Source organism: Triticum urartu, chromosome 3A (assembly GCF_056163025.1).
Source record: "Triticum urartu cultivar PI428250 chromosome 3A, HENAU_Tu73, whole genome shotgun sequence".
NCBI lineage: Eukaryota > Viridiplantae > Streptophyta > Magnoliopsida > Poales > Poaceae > Triticum > Triticum urartu.
Window position 1 is genome coordinate 556,099,769 of NC_141875.1, and position 14,064 is coordinate 556,113,832.

The 14,064-nt window shown below is 45.7% G+C and overlaps 2 protein-coding genes across 3 annotated transcripts; both read right to left on the bottom strand.

The window, feature by feature from the left end:
* Positions 1-3,404: 3,404 nt before the first annotated feature.
* Positions 3,405-4,851, bottom strand: LOC125545047 (uncharacterized). The gene has a single exon (XM_048708894.2). It carries the CDS (start codon positions 4,608-4,610, stop codon positions 3,627-3,629), a length of 984 nt encoding a protein of 327 aa, XP_048564851.1. The 5' UTR covers positions 4,611-4,851; the 3' UTR covers positions 3,405-3,626.
* A 1,233-nt stretch (positions 4,852-6,084) lies between these two features.
* LOC125545048 (protein MICRORCHIDIA 6) lies at positions 6,085-10,970 on the bottom strand. Of its 2 annotated transcripts, XM_048708897.2 has the most exons (18): positions 10,847-10,970; positions 10,266-10,634; positions 10,091-10,165; positions 9,948-9,982; positions 9,759-9,837; positions 9,475-9,564; positions 9,310-9,385; positions 9,135-9,213; positions 8,917-9,051; positions 8,525-8,623; positions 8,320-8,421; positions 8,100-8,249; positions 7,839-7,931; positions 7,490-7,653; positions 7,024-7,399; positions 6,788-6,864; positions 6,664-6,706; positions 6,085-6,569 (listed from the first exon to the last, which is right to left on the bottom strand). In XM_048708897.2, exons 2-18 carry the CDS (start codon positions 10,600-10,602, stop codon positions 6,468-6,470), a joined length of 2,112 nt encoding a protein of 703 aa, XP_048564854.1. In that variant the 5' UTR covers positions 10,603-10,634; positions 10,847-10,970; the 3' UTR covers positions 6,085-6,467. The 2 variants fall into 2 exon arrangements, with proteins under 2 accessions (XP_048564854.1, XP_048564853.1); XM_048708896.2 differs by lacking the exon at positions 10,847-10,970 and having other exon boundaries at positions 10,266-10,722.
* Between the last annotated feature and the right edge of the window lie 3,094 nt (positions 10,971-14,064).

Below are 14,064 nucleotides of genomic sequence, written 5' to 3' on the forward strand. Positions count from 1 at the left end.
TTGATCACCAGATATCGCCTACTCTTCTCTATACTGCTTGCATTAGAGTAGTGTAGCATGTTACTGCTTTCCGTTATTCCTATCCTGATGCATAGCCTATCCTTGCTACTACTGTTGTTACCATTACCTGCTATCCTACTGCTTAGTATAGGATGCTGGTGTTCCATCAGTGGCCCTACACTCTTGTCCGTCTGCCATGCTATACTACTGGGCCGTGATCACTTCGGGAGGTGATCACGGGCATATACAATATACTTTACACAGTTACCTTACCTGTGAAACTGTTTGGAGATGGGGGCTGAAGGGGCAGGTGGCTCCATCCCGGTAGAGGTGGGCCTGGGTTCCCGACGGCCCCCGGCTGTTACTTTGTGGCGGAGCGACAGGGCAGGTTCAGACCACCTAGGAGAGAGGTGGGCCTGGCCCTGTTCGGCGTTCGTGGATACTTAACACGCTTAACGAGATCTGGGTATTTGATCTGAGTCTGGCCATTTGGTCTATACGCACTAACCATCTACGCGGGAGTAGTTATGGGTATCCCGGCGTCGTGGTATCAGCCGAAGCCTTCGTGACGTCAGCGACGGAGCGGCGCGCGCTGGATTGGACTGGAACGCCACTAGGCTAGGTCTGCTTCCGGCCGCCCTCGCAACGTGCAGGTGTGCTAAGGGCGATGGGCCCAGACCCCTGGGCGCTTAGGTTTAGACCGGCGTGCTGACCTCTCTGTTGGTCTAGGTGGGGCTGCGACGTGTTGATCTTCCGAGGCCGGGCATGACCCAGGAAAGTGTGTCCGGCCAAATGGGATCGAGCGTGTTGGGGTATGTGGTGCACCCCTGCAGGGAAGTTAATCTATTCGAATAGCCGTGATCTTCGGTAACAGGACGACTTGGAGTTGTACCTTGACCTTATGACAACTAGAACCGGATACTTAATAAAACACACCCTTCCAAGTGCCAGATACAACCGGTGGTCGCTCTCTCTCAGGGATACGAGGAGGGGATCGCCGGGTAGGATTATTGCTATGCGATGATACTTGGAGGACTTCAGTCTACTCCCTTCTACATGCTGCAAGACGGAGGCTGCCAGAAGCGTAGTCTTCGAAAGGATTAGTTATCCCCCTCTTATTCTGGCATTCTGCAGTTTAGTCCACATATGATACCCTTACTCCATTTGATACCCATGCATATGTAGTGTAGCTTCATGCTTGCGAGTACTTTGGATGAGTACTCACGGTTGCTTTCTCCTTCCTTCCCTCTATCCCTTCTACCTGGTTGACGCAACCAGATGTTGGGGCCCAGGAGCCAGACGCCACCGTCGACGACGACTCCTACTTCACCGGAGGTGCCTACTACTATGTGATGCCCGCTGACGACGACCAGGAGTAGTTAGGAGGATCCCAGGCAGGAGGTCTGCGCCTCTTTTGATCTGTATCCCAGTTTGTGCTAGCCTTCTTAAGGCAAACTTGTTTAACTTATGTCTGTACTCAGATATTGTTGCTTCCGCTGACTCGTCTATGATCGAGCTCTTGTATTCGAGCCCTCGAGGCCCCTGGCTTGTAATATGATGCTTGTATGACTTATTTTAATTGTAGAGATGTGTTGTGATATCTTCCCGTGAGTCCCTGATCTTGATCGTACACGTTTGCGTGTATGATTAGTGTACGATTGAATCGGGGGTGTCACAGGGGTGGTGCTCTCCGGGAGAAATTCTTGCTCCGGTCTTCATCGGAGCCGGCGACGGCGGCGCCCGCAGGTGTCGTGATCTTTCTTGGAAGTGTCACCGTGGAGGTGCTCCTCCCCACGGCTTTGGCTCCGGAGGGAAACCTCAGATCCGCTGGATCGGGCGATGGAGGCGTCTTCGCGTCTTTCTCCTCCTTGGGGGCATCGTCTCGGAGCCGGCTACGACCGAGAGACTAGTGGATTGCGACATCTTCGCCGTGGATGGTGGCATCTTCGCCGCGTGGTTTGCTGAGGCGGGGCGCTGGTTTCTAGTTGGCAACGATGATGGCGTCGAGAGGAGCTCGGGTCGCGGCTTGGACTTCGGTAGTCGGTTCTTCCCGGCGTGTCCGAGGTGCTCTTCCGGTTTGTGGAGGGCACGGTCGGCGCAAGTCCTGCATATCTTCCTTGTGAGGCTCGCCGTCAAAGTCAGAGCTGTCGGTTGCTTGCGCTTGTGGCCATTTGATGGCATGTGCCGTCGGGGTTGTGTCCCATGTCGGTGGCCAGGATGGCCGGTGGTGCCCATGTCATGTGGGTTGGGTTGTATCGGTTTTAGCCCGGTTTTCCGTCAATTAACCGGGCAATTCTCTTCTTCTTAATCAATGAAAATGGCAAATATTTTGCCTCGTTTCAAAAAAAAACATACAGATCTTGCAAAATTATAAAGTTTTGAATACCATGTAACCAGGTAAATTTCTGCAACCTAAGGTGAGACATCAAATTGATATTTCTTCAGAAGTTTCGACAGATCAAAGCAATCCTTGAAATAGCATATTCTAAACTTAAAATTGATTCAATTCAATCAAGCAACAAACTGGAAACATGGCATATTTTACTAGCACGGTACAAGAGAGCGTGCATTCATTTCAACAAGCTTTGCTTCCTAGCACGGTGATAAAAAACATAACAAGGATGAATTCTAATGGTTGCAACTTGCTACAAGAATATACCAAATTAAAAACAACAAGATCACAGGTAAATAATAAGATAAACTGCACAATGTTATGACAAAACAGGAACATACTGATTTTGACAACTACTCCCTCTGTAAACTAATATAAGAGCGTTTAGATCACTAAAATATATTAGTTTACGGAGGGAGTACTTCAGAACCATATTCCAACACAATTGAGTATAGAAGCTGAAAGGAATGCATCAGTAATGGTTTACTGTGCACTCTTCCTCAAATTTTACACCTCTCTTTCTCTAACAACAAAGCTAATTGTGCACATTTATTTTGTTGAAACCATTGTGCACATTTGTTAGATAGTTCTCTGTCTAAACTATAGAAGTGCATAACAGGACCAGTCCTGTAACATGAAAATAATAGTGCAGTTTATCTCCCAAACTCCCACAAAAAACTGGTCATCTCCACTCCAACCATGCCTAAGAACTCAAAATAATAGTCCTGCACGATTGCTATTCTAAGTGTCAAGACAGTCATCATCAATTCTACACAATTGCTTTTCTAAGTGTCACGACGGGAAGAATAAGAGCATCAACAATCATGAACTCCTCAAATTGGTAAAGAGAATAATAACTCGATATCGCAATGCTAACCTCCACTCTTACCACTAAATCAATCAGTAACCATGAGCCAAGAATAATAAGTACTACCTCTGTCAACTTACCACTAAATCAATTTGAACTACCAAAACGTCTTATATAAGTTGACAGACGGAGTAACAAACACAGTAAAGAAGAAGAGGATTTTGCAGCGGAATGAGAACTTCCTTTATGTTCCATACCACAGATCAGTCCATACTGCGCATAATTATTAATTACAGATTACAACAGGCAAGCACAATAAACTAGAAACAAGAAATCCTGGCAACGGCATGCTCTTCTTTAGAGCAAGATCCAGCAGGACAGCTAGTATTTGTAAGGAGCAGGCAAGTGAGCAGCTTACGACGAATCTCACAGGTTCTCCATCTGGATATTGCTCTTGAGCGGCACATACTCGCCAAGGTAGCCGCCGAGGTGCTCGTACAGCGCGGTCCTGTCGATCTCCTGGTTGTGGTAGGCCTTGCAGGCGTAGTAGAAGACGCTCTGCGCGAGCAGCCCCAAGAGATTGACACAGACGAGAACAGAGACGAGCAGAGCGCCGACGCCTATCCGGCCGGCCAAGCTCATGTCGAGGCTCCCCTCCTCGCCCCGCGCCTTGACGACGGCCGAACGGAACATCCCCGTGATGAGGCCGCAGATGGCGAAGTAGGAGAAAACGAGGACGGCGGCGGTGCGGGTGCGGCCCTGGAGGAGCTGCCTGCTCTTGGACATGGCGGCGAGGCCGCAGAGGGGCTCGAGCACGGAGATGACGCTGGCGAGGTGCCAGAGCGCGGAGATGTAGACGTGGATGGCGAGGAAGAGGAAGGCGACGGCGAGGAGGGCGAGGAGGAAGGAGAGGGGCGGCGGGGTGGAGGCGGTCATGGGCGGGTCGAAGAGGAGGATGAGGAGGACGACGGTGAGGACGAAGCCGACGTGGTAGGCGAGCATGAGGAGCGAGACCCAGAGGAAGGTGCGGAGGAGGCGGGGCAGGATGGGCGGCAGCGCGGAGAGCGAGGAGGCGATGGAGGCCGGCTTGGCGGCGTAGAGGGAGGCGACGGTGAAGACGGCGGCGGCGGTGGAGAGGAGCGAGAAGGTGAAGAGGAAGATGAGGTAGAGGAACTGGTAGGCGAAGAGGGCGACCCACTGCGCGGAGGTGGCGGTGTAGTCGGAGGTGCGGATGCGGCGGAGGATGGGGTGGGTGAAGAGGGAGTGCGCCAGCACGGCGAAGGAGAGCGGGAAGACGAGGCAGGCGGTGAGCAGCGCGAAGGTGCGCGGCGCGGCGCGCGGGATCGCGGCGGAGACCCGGACCAGGTCCGCCGCGCCCAGCGCCGCGAGATCGCGCGTCGCCAGCTCCATGGGCGGTGCGGAGGGAGGAGGGAGGGGGATCCGGCGAGGCGATTGATTTGGTTTGGTTTGGGCCCGCCGGAGCTGCGGCGTGGTGGGGAAGGCGCGGTCGGTGGGGGGCGTCGGGCTCGCTCGAATCGGGGAAGGGATAGGTGGAAGAAAACTTGGCAGGGTGTTTGGGTGGATGGATGGACCCCGTGTCGAGCGTGCCGTGTACGCGCGTGGCGCCGGGCGACGAGGGCGCACGGGAGGCGGCATGGCTTGGGCTCATGTGGTAATCGCCCGCGCTGCGCGACGGACCACGAGTGAGGGCCGCGGCCAAAAAAAAAAGTGAGGGTCGCGGGTGACTTCGACGCCAAGTATCACCGAACGGGAACCACGAGGGGGCGCTCTAGCGACTTTCTATGACCAGTTTGTATTATTAAAAAAATATTATTAAAAAAGATTCCCTAAGGCCCCTCCTGGTATTTTTTATGTTTAGGGAAGGACCGCTCGTAGTATTTATATAGAGAGTAAAATACATTGGAGGTTCTAAAAGTATTCCAAATGTGTCAAGTAGGTCCTAAAAGTCCCTGTTTTTTGTGTAGCTCTTCGAGGGTGCTTCGAAAACTATAGAAATTGGAGTTGGAGTGAGTTACCAACCACTGCCACCAATGTCGCCGGAAGAAGCTTCTTGCCACTTGAGGTCGAGGCTTGGAAGAGGGAGGCACATGCCATACTCGCCGAGCTAAAGACTGGGATAGACGAGGAGGACATTGTTGAGGCCGTGAAGGGAAAGGCCTTCATGGAAATTTTCTCCCTCGACACTGCCAGCGACCCAAGCTATCATTGCTAGCTAATTGCCTGTGTGCTGCAATGGGGATCATACATATTCTTGTGGTTCAACATCAATCCGTGTCCAACATGTACGTTACAACCATCATATTTGGGATTTTCTGTGAGATTTGATTTGAGTATGTGGGAAGGTAAGGAAAGTTTTGATTTAGTTCAGGTTTGGGTGAGATTTGATTTGATTTGGTTACGGGTAAGGAAAAGCAAGGAAAGTTTTGATGTAGTTGGGGTTTTATTTGGTTTGGGTATGGATGGGAGAACGCAAGGGAAGTTTTGATTTTAATTGAGATTATGGTAAGATTTTTTTTTTATTTGATTGAGTTGATTTTGATAAGATTTGATTGAGTTAATGGAGAGAAGGGGAGGGGACGAAATCACATTCCAGACGACTATTACGGGGCACAATGCGAGTAAGGAACAGAAGAGGTGGCTCAACTCGTTTGAGCTATAGATTAAGTAGGGTGTCATGGTTTGACTAGAAAATTATGTTTATCATGCCTTTGACTCCATGTTAGGTCTGAATTTGAATTTGAATTTTTTTTTGAAAAATGTACATTTTGAAATGTTGTTGAATTGTGTGGACATTGAAACGCATTAATGTCAAATTGGAGTTGAAATAGAGTTCATATGCATATACGATACCTATCGTTAAACTAAGAGGAAAAAATATACTACTAATCTGAAATAGCAAAGGGCTACAAAACCTCAAACAGTTTTAGAGATCCCAGTGCAAGACCACTCTAGAGGGTGCCCTTCTAAGGAGTCAGCCAGAGTTGAACGGATCAATTTAAAACTGCATGTATACACAGTATACACGGGTACACATTACAAAACCCACTGTGGTCGGCATATGACAAGCAGGGAGATGAAACACCAGTCCGACCGATCTTACAGCGTTCCTCGTAACGGGCGTGTTCCCCTAGCTCAGCCCTTCATCATGCTAAGTTGCTAGCCATTGTAAGTTCAGGTTCAACTTCCTCTGAAGTGTTTGCGATTCTTCGTCTTCGTTTTGTGGAAGAAAACCAAGGCCAGTGACATCTACGGCATTCGCGTCCTCACGGGAGTGGCGGAAATGTACTCGTTCAGTAAACTCTTGTATTGCGCCTCCGCCTGCTGAATTTGGAGCCTTAACTGTTGCTCCTGGACACGCAAGAAAATTATAAGTTCGCAACTTCCATCAGCAAAGTGCGGTTTAAAGCAAAAATGTTTGTACTACTGATGACCATGGCAATACCTTGAGTAAAAGCTCCTTCTCAGCCACCTCCAGCTCCAAGCACCTGGAAACAACAAATTTCATGAAATTTAGCCAAAATTACCAGTGTTTGCTAAAAAAGGCAGCCGGTGGTTTTCGTACTCACTCTTCATGGAGCTGCTGATTCTCAAACTTCAAGTGCTCGAACTCATTCAGATCCCGTTCGGTCATGTGTTGGCAAATCTGTGGCATTCAAATGCAGAAGTACAAAGTTGTAAGTTAATCAAGTGCCATTGCAGTGGTAGGCAGAGAACACCTCTGTCAAGATGGATCATCCACGGAAGCACAGGATCGACCAACGCCGTAAGCCTGTAATAAACTAGCAATGGAACTTAGACTGACCTGATTATCGACCTCCAAACTCTGTATGGCCTGCCTCTTGCACGGATCCATCTGGACATCATCCTCGTTTCTCCTTTTTCTTGTCTCCGCTGAATCAGTGGCAGGCACCATCTGCGCAGCTGGCATGGAGCAAGGTGCGTGCCCGCTGGTTCCGGCAGGAACAGACAGATGCGGAGGAGCAAAGGCGATCAGAATAGCACTCGCGGGGTGATCGTGGGTGCCGCCTCTCCAGGGTGCAACCGAGAGACCGGCACCGACTGCGTTCCTCTCGGACGGTTCAGCAATGGTGTCTGATGCTGTAAGCATTCCAGGAGGGGTGGGAGAAACGGATGCACGGGGCTTCTTTTGGTATCCAATCAGGTGACTATGTAAATCCCTGAAAGCAAGTGGAAATACTAATTACAGAACAGAAGGAGACTTTGGTGGTTGTGGATTTGGAAGAAACAGAAGTGAAAACAGGAGTTACCAGTACTCAGTTGTCATGTCTTTCAAGCGAATGATCAGCTTCTGATACAGCTGCGACTTCTCAAAGTCTTGCTTGTCATGAGTGGGCTTGATAGAGTTCGCCTCCAGCACCCCAGCAACGCCTCTACCTTTACTGCTTGCAGAACTCAACACTCGATGGAAAGGCTGAACAGAGTTAATTTTAGTGTAAATAATCAGATAAATGTTTTTTTGAACCGGGCTCGGCCCCTTTCCAAACAATCAGATAGATAAAGATAATCAGGATGTGATTAAGTTGAGCTTGTTTTGATGTTTATATGCCCATTGACCATCTTGAAACAAAGTAAACACGGAGAGAATTTGAGGCTCACCAATATAAGGCGATTCCTATGGTAGATATTAAATCCATGCACACTAATTGTTGGAGCACCGTTTAAGAATCCGATACTTGTAACAACCTCACCCTGAATTAAGCAAGTGGACGCAAAAATGAGCAATGTAAACATGTGGATGCAAAAAGGAACATTGAATAAATTTAATAATTCCATGCTGACATGATTATAGTAAATGAACGGGCAATGTGGGTGAAAGACGTGAAACTTGGAAAAATAATGGTGTATTTCAAGACAAACCTCCTTTTTCCGTAGGAATTCTAGGGGTGTATAAGAAACAGCTTGACGGTATATGAGGTCAGTCGCAATGCTGTGGCGCTGAACTTCTTGTCCCCGAAGTATGATCTTGAAGTACCCGGGCAGCTGCAAATATAAGACAGAAGCATACACCTGCAAAATGCTAATTCAGCAATCTTTCATGAGTATCGGAGGTAAATGATTAGCCGTGTGATATACTCACCCTAAGAGAATAGCGCAGTTGATTTGACAGATGGTTTTCGTTCGTTCTTTTGACAGCATTAGTTGTTTCTGCTGGATTTGGCGCACCACTAATCATAATATCCTGGTGAAAGGGAAAGAGAACTTCATGACTATGAATGCTACTTCAACAATACAAAAAATTATACAAAGTCATTTAAGAAATAATATAAGCATCTGATGCTTACTTCCTCCTTGGTGTCAAAATCGAGCTCCAGAACACCATCGTCATTAGACCACAAATTGAAGACTACAATCTTTGTGCCATGTGGACCAATGTCACTGAACTGTTCCTCATCAACCATAAAATTAAAACAATCATTAGTACACTGAACTGGTGATAAGCTACTAGTAGGTAGTAACTACTAAATGAAATAGTACTAGCTACATGTTTTGTTTGAGCTTGATTGTTTCCCCCTTTGCAACCAATTGTGCCGTTTATCTCGAAGACAATCAGATGAAACTTCTAGCTTTGAAAGGTCTAAGATTTGCATGTTTGGTAAAATAATTGTCTTCTAAGGGTGTAATAAAAAGATAGTATCTACAGAACAGCAGCCAATAGGAAGGACGTCTAACTTACATTGCCCATCAGATCTTCTTCTGTTGCAAAAGGGGACCATTTTAATAACACGGACAGATTTGAGCAGAACTGATCTGCACCATGTCGCTCATACTGTATAGCGTCCCCTGTCAATAAATCGTACTTGTAGTCCACCTAATGAAAACAAAGAATATCATCAGAACCATCAACATATTTTGATAAGTGTCGTGCCAAAGAAATCGGTTCACATAGCATACCATGGGAACTACGACATCCTTTTGACCGGTTTCCGCCAAGAAGGTGTAGGAGAGAAGACCCACCGATTGTGTAGGTCCACTGAAAAACCAGTAGTAGTTTGGCATTAACTCAATAAAAAGTAAGGCACAAAGATAACAAGTTATTGCACTAAAGCAAATAAAAGTGACTCCATACCTGCCCTTCATGCAACGACTGAAGACGATAGCGTCTGCCCCTAGCCGCATTGTGCTAGTCTTGAAACCGTTGCCATCTGTCAGTAAGCCCAGTGCCAATACATCAGAAGTCATATAGTTTTGGGGGCAGGATAAGTGAGTATGAAACCGAGTTAGTAGAACGTACATTGTCCAATTGAAGAACCTGATTGCTTGTCGGAAAATCCAAAGCTCATGCAACGCCTCATGGAATCGGGGTCCATGCCTCCGCCATCATCTTTGTAACAAACAGCAAATTCATAAGAACTCTTTTAGTTTTCTATTTCTGAGTTTGGAGTATATCTGAATATTGTCGGCTGTACAGTTTATAAGAAATATTTTCTGATTGTTTTATGTCCCTTTCGTCAGGATATCGCTTGCCATTCTGAAGGAAGAAAACATGGTACTATAAGATTAACATAACAGGGTTACCTTGAACAAGCAAAGCTGGCGACCCCTTTCGCTTGTTAACGATTTTGTCCACCACGATTCTAGTAGCACCAGTTTTGATCTGTCATCAAACAAATCCATTCAGACACACGATCCCAAATTACGTACAAAATGCGCTCCTATTCGTCCCGGAAACGCAATGGAAACAATGAAGCTACTGAATTAAATTACCTCGTCGACCGCGTTATCCAGCAACTCTGCAACGGCTGCAATAATAAGGCAGAAAGAAGGTGTAAAGACGCAAATGCACAAGCAAAATATTAACTTTTGGCAGCAGACGGAGAAATTACAGCAGCAACCGCGTAACCGCTCACCTCCAAATGGCCATTTGTGCGAGGTCGCGTTCGAGTGGAGGAATTTCGGGTGGACGCACATTCGGCTCCCCACATCTGCCAAGGGAGGGCAAGCAAGAAGAAGGGACGGTGAGAAAGCGAGCATGCGAAACGGCGAAATTGGCAGGAAAGAACCGGGACATTGCGGCGTGCTTACTTCGAGGCGGTTGCGCGGGGCTCCCGCCGGCCGCGTCGTAGTCGCCGGCGGTCCAGAACTTCCTGCTGACCCGCGCGGCGAGGAGAGGAGGAGGAGGAGGAGCGGGGCGGCGAGCCGGAGCGCCCGCCGCCTCGGCGTCGCGGCTGCAGCCGCCTTCCGGCTCGAGGGAGGCGGCCCGGTTGACGACGCAGGCGGCCTGCTGCGGGGCCGCGGAGACGCGCGCGCCGCGGCCCAGCGGCGTCGGCGCCGCCTGGCAGACGCCGAACACGGGGACGCCTCGCTGGCTGTGGCTGGTGACCGGGGCCAAGAAGGGCTTCACGTCCCGCCGCGTGTCCATGGGGTCCGTCGTCGTCCCGGTGTGGCGGTTCCCTGTGCACATGTCAGACACCACGGATCAGTGGCGCGATATGGCCGTGCAGTTGCGAGATCACGTCCCTGATTAACCCAGAGAAACCAGCAAATTCTCCACACCAGAAAACAAGAAAAGAAGTGGAAAATATAGCAAAAATAATTTTCAGCCCTGATGATGAAAGATTAAAAGGTTTAAGGCAAGAAGAGTTTGGTAAACCTAATTTCAATACCTTTTGATGAAGCACCACAGATTCAATAAGTGTATGTGCCCCTTAGGCTATCTTCATGGGTATATATATGTACTTGAATAGAAGTGGGGGAGGGGAGGGGAGGGGGAGAGTCCGATTTGTACAAGACTTGTTTGTTGAATCAGAGGAGGAAACCAATCTACTCCTATTTGTATGCCTACCTATTGGGTATCCCTAGCTTTTAGGAGACAACTAGTAGTTTAGATTTGGTGTTGGTAGTTATCCTTCCACTTTTTTAGGAAGAAAGAATATTAGAGAGGACTCCTCCAAGATCTATACCATGTGAATAGGACAAACCTAAACAATCTCTATTTTTTTTATGTTTATTATCCTTTTATTCATGTTGATTTTCTGCCAATGCTAGAAAACTCGCCCTCACTGTCAAAAATATATCCACATCTGATTGGACAACACATGCAAGTTCACTCAATTAATTACCTTGTTGTCTAATTCACAAGAAAAAATGACCTTGTTATCTGAACAGTCTCTCTCTCAACTTCTGTTTTTTGGCGATTTACGTTGAATTGACTATCTCTACTACGTTCGTCTCACCTCCTTTTGTCGCCCCTATGTAATTTTTTCTATACTAGAACAATGCACGTGCGTTACAACGGAATATAAATATTCTAGTACATTAGATTGTGATTTACATGTCAATAATAATGCGATTGTGTAAATAAATGTTCATCAAATTCTGACCGTGAATTACCTTATATTTTGATTATAAGTCTGGTAAGTAAATTAAGGTGAAACTGGTTCAGAAGGTAAGTAAATTAAGGTGATTGATTATCATGTACATGGAAGGTTGAACGAATAGGCTGTGGGAAAAAAAGTGAAATGGAAACCTTACGTTATTTTTAAGTAAGTAGAGATTGACTCAATCAAATCAAATCAAAATCTTACAACCTCAACTAAATCAAAAAGTTTCTTACCTTCTTCTACCCATATGAAATAATCAAATTTACCAGAACATCAACTAAATTAAAACTTTCCTTGCCTTCCCCACTCAAACCAAATCAGATCTTATCAAGGCATATCATAGGAGTAAGATTTATGTCAAACATGATTGTTAAACCACTAGAATATGTATGCAGCCCTTGCAATGCATGAGTAATTAGCTAGTAACATAGTAAAATTCCTCAAAGGCTAGGTTTTCTTGACAACCAAGAGCAAGTATTTAATCTTACCCCTTTTTCCAGTGCTCCGGCGGGCTTACGCCGGCCCGAACCATTTTCATTTTAAATAAAAGTGAGATAGAACACATCGGGTACGACAGATAGTACCCAACACAACACACGCAAGAATAATTAGGAGTGAGTCGCGACAAACAGCCTACACCGAGAACTACACGTTGTAACTACGGGACAAATATTCTATGCACAATTACTGTAATTTATCGAACTTTTTATTATGCATACAAAAATAAATTTTAGCTATAAATTAAATCAATCCTTATTGTCATTTTATTTCGTAAGCGAATAAGACGTGGGTTAGTTGAGGTGGTTTTCAAGGTAAGTTTGTCAGACAAAATCAACAAATCTAAAAACTGCATGAGCAAGTTGAGGCAAAAAGAGAGCGGACGAAAGAAAGAAACGCAAGATAGAGCCATGTATACATTTTTTAGTAAAGAGATATTCAAGATATTTTATTGTCGTATAAAAACACAAGAGGTTTTCAATAGGCTACGATCCTCTAAACATATTCAAACAAGTTCACAATCGATCTAGATGCAAAACTCAAATAAGGCCCTAATGGATCCAGATCCAAAAATCAATTGTTTTTCTTTTTTAAGAAAACGGCCTCGGTTTAAAGGAATCTTGTAGGAATTTCATAGGATAGGATTTCTATAGAAAAAATTCCTTTAGAGCCTTTGGTTTGTAGGAATGGAATCCTATTCTTGTGGAGGAATTTTTCCTATCCTCCACATTTCATAGAAAAATAAACATTAGCCTAGACTTAATGGAAAAAATTCTATGATGTGAATCAAAGAGCATCTCTTTTCCTATTCCTACTCATAGGATTTGATATACATATCATCTTATTTTCTATGACTTTCCTATTCCTATGATTTTCCTACCTTATGAACTGAAAGAGGCCTGAATTGCCTGATGTACCACAATATACAAGTAGAAAAAGTAACTCACCAAGAAAATCCTTTGGACAGTACAACACAGGAAGAGGAAAACCTTGAATATGTTTAGATGCTCAAGATACTTACGTGTGCTTGTGGATTCACAAGTCGAGTTACTTTTCTCCTGCCACCTATCCACTTCCGCGGTGGTTTCTTGGATCAGATCAAGCGATCTTGATGTTGGATGCTTTTTGGAAATTGATGAGGTCTCTTAATTTGTCAATAACTTCTGTTGGAAGTTCCTTCAACTTCAGAAGCTTTTGCCCTGCCCTTGATGACAGTGCCAAACCCTAGCAACTGGGGATCTGCAATCTAATAAGGTGTTAGTACAATGAAGCCCTTCATCACATATTTATATGCCAAGAGAATATCCCTGAATCTTTAGGCATTGGTCCAAAACAGGGCCATGTACATATTTTGAAGGAAGGAAATATGTCCAGGAACATATACTGGGCCAGGTACCCAGTTTTCTTCTTCTTTTGAGACAAAGGTACCCAGGTAGAAGTCCTACTCCAACACGTGATTACCAAAAAAAAAAATCCTTCGGTCAAAACAATAGCCTGACCAACAGAGTCCTTGTAGGATAAGCCTTTCTTGTTTGATATTCCAAATATCCATGCCTAGTATAACTCTAACTTATGGTACCTAGGCCTACGTGAGATGGCTCACCATATACAACAAGAGATTAGAACGTAATATAACAGAGATTTAAAAAAATCAAAGATATATATTTGCTCAAAAGAAAAAGAAACACGGAGATTAGAATAGATAACAATTTTGAAAAACCTCACGCGGCAAGGCATTCAATCGATTCTCTACGTACTCGGAAACGAACCGGAAGGTAGAAAAAATCTGACTCATATATGGAGGATACCAAATTCCAAATCGAACGTGATCGACAAAATTAGAGAAACCAGAAACGAACAGGTTAGCTATTAAAAAGCACTATTCTAAAAAAAGCTATATTTTTTAGAGAAAAACGTTGCTATTTTATTCATTATTCATAGTCTCCTCTATGGAGTTCTTCGAGCTAACACAATCCGGAGCCACATGAAACGAAGTTTTACAT